This window comes from Egretta garzetta, unplaced genomic scaffold (assembly GCF_000687185.1).
Source record: "Egretta garzetta isolate BGI_Z169 unplaced genomic scaffold, ASM68718v1 scaffold75, whole genome shotgun sequence".
In the NCBI taxonomy this organism is placed as follows: Eukaryota; Metazoa; Chordata; class Aves; order Pelecaniformes; family Ardeidae; genus Egretta; species Egretta garzetta.
Genome location: NW_009259589.1, coordinates 116,989 through 123,125, shown reverse-complemented (window position 1 = coordinate 123,125; position 6,137 = coordinate 116,989). Strand labels below are relative to the sequence as shown.

At 58.3% G+C, this 6,137-nt stretch overlaps 2 protein-coding genes across 5 annotated transcripts in view; one reads left to right on the top strand and one right to left on the bottom strand.

Moving 5' to 3' along the window:
• The window catches only part of ATP6V0B (ATPase H+ transporting V0 subunit b), a 4,043-nt gene extending 448 nt beyond the window's left edge, over positions 1-3,595 (top strand). Inside the window, exons 1-7 of one of the 4 annotated variants that reach the window (XM_035893527.1) lie at positions 20-306; positions 816-899; positions 1,343-1,420; positions 2,031-2,100; positions 2,417-2,468; positions 2,922-3,112; positions 3,487-3,595. In XM_035893527.1, coding sequence (XP_035749420.1) covers positions 841-899; positions 1,343-1,420; positions 2,031-2,100; positions 2,417-2,468; positions 2,922-3,112; positions 3,487-3,513 — 477 coding nt within the window. In that variant the 5' untranslated portion in view covers positions 20-306; positions 816-840 and the 3' untranslated portion in view covers positions 3,514-3,595. The other 3 variants (XM_009637971.2, XM_035893525.1, XM_035893526.1) reach the window with 3 other exon arrangements.
• The window catches only part of SLC6A9 (solute carrier family 6 member 9), a 38,788-nt gene that overhangs the window by 3,150 nt on the left and 29,501 nt on the right, over positions 1-6,137 (bottom strand). The window contains exon 12 of the mRNA XM_035893531.1: positions 5,545-5,555. Coding sequence (XP_035749424.1) covers positions 5,545-5,555 — 11 coding nt within the window. The remainder of the gene's footprint in view (positions 1-5,544; positions 5,556-6,137) is intronic.

The window sequence follows — 6,137 nt, the reverse complement described above, 5'->3', positions numbered from 1 at the left end:
ATCTGGGAGCGTTGTGGATTCAAGCTGTCTGTCTGGAACTGATGTGGGAGTGCTGGGGTAACTGGGGCTGGAGTTTGGTGGGGCACCCTGCCCCACAGCTCTGCACGCCTGAGCCAGTCTTCCCAGTAACCCTCCTGCATACTGTGGTGTGCTCCTGACCCTCTGCCCCTGGGTTCCACAGGTAGGGGAGAAAAGGGAAGCATCCGGCTAGTACTTGGTGGCTGTCTGAAAGTTCCCATGTCATTCTTGCTTTCCAGGGATCTGCTACACAATATTTGACCTGGGCTTCCGCTTCGATGTGGCCTGGTGAGTTCCCTGTAAATACTGGCATCCTCCCCACCGAGCCCAGGGCTGTGTGAGGAGGTGGTTGGTGTTGGCAGTGCCTGGCAGGGAACAGCACTTGCTTTTGAGTGACAGGCAGTGGTCACTGCATCGCAGGGGAACGAGAGCTACTGCGCTCCCTGTGAGGTAGGATAGATGCAGCACATGTGTATGTGTGGCTGGCTCCATATAGGGTCCTGGTGCAGCCATCACTGCCCTTCTCACCTCTGTCCCAGCCCACCCTGCCTCCCAGCTGAGGCTTCTCCTTCACAGTGAGGGTTTGGGAAGAAGATCTTAGTCTATGTGGGTGAGGGTCCTGGGTCGCTGACTGGCAGAGAAGGGCCCTTGTGAGCACTGTCTGGCAGTGTCCAAGTCATCTCAGACTGCATGATGGGAAGGGGGTGTGTGTGTGTGTGTCTGTTGTGGGGCTGTGCACCATGACTAGAGGGGCTCAGCCTGCGTACTGCTAACTCGGGGCACTTCTTCCTCTCCAGGTTCCTGACAGAGACCTCACCCTTCATGTGGTCCAACCTGGGCATTGGCCTGGCCATCTCCCTGTCCGTGGTGGGAGCTGCTTGGTGAGTGGGGCTGGCTCTTCAGCAGGCTGCTGCAGTCTCACCTTGGTAGTGGCTTGTGTGCTGCTGTTCCCCATGGCAGGGCAGGGGCAGAACAGCATGTACATGCAGGGGTGTGGGGCTGGGTGGGTCACTGCAGCAGTGGGGCCAGGTTGCTGGACTCCTGGGGGGTCTGGGCAGACCACCTCATGGGCTGCAGTGGCAGTGGAGAAGCAGGGACAACCCTGGCTCTCTGGAAGCCATGCCTCTGAGCCCAAGCCTTGCAGTTGGTGGCTCTTGTGTCCCATCAGTTCTGGGACCACTTGTACCCTGGGGGTGGTCAGGCCAAGGCCGCAGTGTCCCCCAGCTGCACACCCGATTCTTTGCTCAGCTGGAAGATCCTGTTTTCCCTATTGAATCCTTCAGCGAGTGCCAGACCGTGCACCAACCACCCTTGTCTGCCACAGGGGGATTTACATCACGGGCTCCAGCATCATTGGTGGTGGAGTCAAAGCTCCTCGGATCAAAACCAAGAACCTGGTCAGGTAAGCACAGACCTGGGCTTAGTGCTCATGCCACGTCTGAGCAGGGCAGGTCCCAGCTCAGTATAGAGGCTTCTGTCCTATCTCTAGCTGGGTGCTGCTGGCAGGCTGTTCCTTGCTCATCTGTTTGCTTTCAAAACAAAGAGCCCTAAAGGAGCCAGAGTGCTGCTTTGAAGAGTCACTGTGCGATATCACGAAGTGAATGAGCCCAGTGTGTTCAAAACAAACACCCTGTTTGAAGGCGAGGACTTCCCTGGCCAGACCTTGCACAGCCCTTCCCCAAAGGAGCAGAAGGGGGCTGGCGGATGGCAGGCCTGTTTCCTGCGCCTGCTTCCCACGGGGTCCTCGCAGCTTCCTCAGGCAGCACAGCACAACCAGGACCTGGCCTTTGTCCTTGGCAGCTCTCCCTTCTTTGAGAAGAAAGCTAATGGGTGGGCTGGGCTGCCTTTCTGCCCTTGGCAGCAGTGGGGCAGGCTTAGATATGGCCATGGAGGGGTCTGGCTGCCAGCTGGCTGGGCATGAAGTGGTGGGGGCTGCTCAGGGTGGGGCAGAGGCTGGGACACTGCTCAGACTCACTGGGACACTGTGCTCAGACTTTGCCTTTCTCCCACAGCATCATTTTCTGTGAGGCTGTGGCCATCTACGGGATCATCATGGCAATTGTCATCAGTAACATGGCTGAGGTATGAGAGGACCTGAGCCGGCCTCAGGGCCGTGGTGGAGATGGGCAGCTGGGCATGGGCAGTTGTGAGCAGTGACTGGGGGATTTTGGACGCTGCTCTGGGAGCCCCTGGGCTGGTGGTCTCTGCAGCGGCCCTTGTCCACACTGGAGTGGGTTGGGGAAGCGCACACAAGGCAGATGTCCTGAAGCCACCCAGGAGCATGGAGTCAGGGACCAGCTCTAGCCAAAATGTGTCTGCCTCCTGCTGTATCAGGGATGGGTGCCTCTCCCAGAGATCATGGACTTGCCAGTAACCCAGACCCTGTGCTTTCTCTCAGCCTTTCTCTGCAGTGACCCCAGAGACGATTGGAGCCAGGAACTACCATGCAGGTAAGGACTGCTCAGTCCCTGGTGCCATCGCTGTGAGCATTGCCACACCCTGACCGCTGCTTCCTGCTGCTCCCTCTGCCCTGGGCCACAGAGAATGGGACTGCAGGGCCTGGCTCACCTGGCCCATGGCCTGCTGCAGGTGTCTGAAGGATGTATGATTCTCCCAAAAAGTGGCTTTTTAGTTACCTTCTTGATGCCCTTCTGCACCCATTTAGGCTGTGCTGCCCAGTGGCAGCACTGCTCCTCCCTCAGGCAGATTGCTGTCACCTGCTGGCCTGGTGCTGCGGGGGTCAGGGTGTACCTTGGAGCAGTCCTGCTCCCCAAACAGAAGGACGCTGCTGGTACTTGACAGCTCTGGGTCTTCTGTCACCTTGAGGCAGAGCTGCAGCAGCGTGCCCATGGTGCAGGTGGAAGGGGGTTACCCCCTGCTCTTGCAGTGTTCCTCTCTCACAGGTTTCTCCATGTTTGGGGCTGGCCTGACTGTGGGGTTATGCAATCTCTTCTGTGGGGTCTGCGTGGGCATCGTGGGCAGTGGGGCTGCCCTGGCTGACGCCCAGAATGCCAGCCTTTTCGTCAAGATCCTGATCGTGGAGATCTTTGGCAGTGCCATAGGGCTGTTCGGGGTCATCGTTGCTATCCTGCAGGTACCTGCCTCCTGGGGCCACCAGGCTTATGTGGGCACGAGGTGCCTGTCACCCTGGGTGCTCTTCAGCTCCAGAGAGACACTCCTGGGCTCCAGCACAATCCTCAGCATTGGGATGGAGAGGTTGCTTGTGAGGTTTGGGGTGGCACAGCTCTCCCCACAGCACACCCTGCCTATTTGCAGCAGTGTGAACTCTTTTTGATGGCCCCTCTGAGCCACTGTCAGCTCGGGTGCACCCTGTGTGATGCTTGTGTCTTATTAATGGGGCTGATAAGCTGTCTGCAGCTTCTGGATGGTCCTGGGGTGCTTGGGTGGGACTGGGATGCTGGGCTGCGGGTTGTGGGGCACGGCCTAACCTCTCTTCTCTCTTTCTAGACATCTAAAGTAAAAATGGGCAACTGAGCCTTGTCCCACCCAGCCTGTTCCAGCCCACCCCAAGAGGTGCTGTATATATTTATTTAATGTTTCTATCCTTGAATGGGGTGGGAGCTGCCCGGTGGCAGGAGCGGGAGCCCAGCTGCATAGAGCCCTGTCCTGCCCATCGATCATCGGCCCCTCGGAAGAAACAAATTTCTCGGTGTGAATTCTGCCCCCAGCAGCTTGGCCCAGCTCCCAGGGCCCCGCTGCTGTGTGTCCCCGGTGTGTGTAGAATCGACCACCAGTGCAATTCTGTGTCAGTGAAATAAATATGGTTCTCGTCCAAGGATGCAGCTCTTCCTCTGCTCTGTGTGTGCCGGGGAGGCTTGCAGAGAGTAAGTGCTGATTTGGGCTAACCCCTGCTCGGAGATTCCCCTCTGTGCCTCTGGCAAAGTCCCTGCCTGGCTTCAGGAGCCTGGTGATGCCCTCTGTATGTGGGGTTAACCCTGCTGCCTGCTCAGCCTGCAAGAGGCTGGCTTTTCTGGGCTGTGGGAACATTGAGCTCTGCTTTGCTGCCCAGAGCAGGTAGGAGGCTGCTGGAGCAGGAGGCAGGCAGCTCCACGCTGCCTCTGCCAGGCTCCTACTAGCGCTGGCACTGCCCCATGGGAGGCAGGCTGGAGGCACAGGCACAAGCTGGTTTGTGTCTTTCGGCTCCCAACCAGGTAGTTTAGTGCAGACGGAGCATACACAGTGTCCATAGCCCCATTGTGCAGCTGGGGAGCACCAGAAGGGCAGAGGAGCAAAGTTTTTGCCCCTTCCAAGGCTGTCCTCCAGCCAGCAGCTCCCTTGTGAGGCTGTAGGCTGGGTGCTGCTGCCTAGGTGGGTACTTCTGGGTGCCAGGGCTCTCCAGTCTGCAGTGCCCCTCCATCCTGGGGGGTCCTGGCAGAGGTCCCAGGGGTGAGGATGCTTTGTGCTGGTTCCACTCCCTTCTCCCTGGCTGTGGTGAATACTGTGTGGGGAAACTGGCGGTGGACAGCTGGGCCTGCAGCTCTTCCGCTGCTTGGGGGAAGGGAAGAACAACATCCTCCTGACTCTGCTCTGCAGAGAGCCTGGAGCCGATGCTTCTGCAGTCTGCTGTATCCAGCCTGAAGCCCTCATCCTGCTGTGCTTCCAGTACACCTTCGCAGGGGGAGCATCTGTTCCCCGGTGCTGTTAGCATCCCATCAGAGCGGATGCATGTCTGGAGCTGCCCATTGCTCTTCCCACCCGGATGCGACAGGGTGGGGTACCAGTGGGGCTGCTGGAGCCAGGGAAGTGTTCGTGCCTGCTGATTTTTGCCCTTGGGACTAGGGCAGCTGCCTCTGTGTGGCCTTTCCGAGCTCTGCTGCTTTCCCAGCTCCACTCCCTATTGTCCTCTGCATTTTGGGACAGCGGTGTCTCAGTCTGGGGCACGAGAAGACTGCTGGGGTGAACCAAGCCACTGTTCCTGCCTGCTGGCTCCTCTGGAGCTGGAGGCTGCGACAGGAGCTCTGTGTGTGTGGTGTAAGGGCAGGGACATACGCAGGGCCCTGCCTGCTCAGAAGAAAGGGTGTCAGGTGTGGGCAGAGTTTTGCCTGTCCTGTGTGATGGCTGTACCCTCATACCTTGGCAGGGGCAGGGCTGCGGGCCAATGTCTGAAGCCCCTGGGAGCTGCAGGGCCATCCCTGTCAGACCTGTGCCCAACTCGTGGGGCTGCCTTCAGGAAGGAGACACCTGGGGTTGGAGAGCCTGCCCTGGGCATAGAGAAGCTGCTTCCTGTGTTAATAATTTTCCTGGTTAACAGTCATCTTTCAAGACTCACCCATGTCTCTTTCAGCAGTGGGTTTCGCTCTGCCTGTGGCTTGGTAGAAATCTCCCTCTGTGAGGTGCTTCTTCCCCCTTTGAATCCCACCTGTGTTTATTATGGCTTTGGCAGGGGAAGGGGCTCCAGGCTGGCCCGCAGGTCCCTTGTGAGGACATGAAACGCCATCAGGGCTTGTCTCACAGTAGCATGGGTGGCCCACGGCCCCTCCTCCCACAGCCAGTGGTGATGTGAGCATGCCCTGCACTCCCTTGTTCTAGGTGCGTGTGCTTGGGTTCTAGGACTTTGGAGTTGGGTGTGTGAAATACCTGCTGCTCAAGCATGGAGAAGCAGCTTAAGCAAGGCTCGGGGATCTTGCACATCTCATTCAGGAGCAGCGGCAGCAGGAGTTGAAGGATTATTTGGTCACTGCATGTAAGTACTCAGAGGGAGAATGCCACCCGTCAAAGAGCTGAACCAAGAGCTGGAGGCAGAAGCTGGGCAGCTTTCAGCAGGGGTTGTTTGCAGGGGTGGAGCAGGGCAGGCTGGTTCAGTGCCCTTCTGATCTCTGCTGTACGGGTGCTCTGAAGGGAGGTGCCCTGGCGCAGAGGGAAAGCCATCGCCCCAGTGAGCGGCCGGGCACAGGGCACGAGGAGAGGCCTTGGAGGGCAGTGGCGGCTCCTCGAAACGGGCCCAAACGTGTTGGGGTGGCTGGGAAGGAGGAAAAGGCTGTGGAGATCGTCGAAGTTACTTGTGGTGGGCCGAACTCTCCATGGGACCAGCCCAAGATGTTTCGGTGATGATGATGTGGTAGGGAGAGTGAAATTCATTGCTAGGAAACACCGAGAAA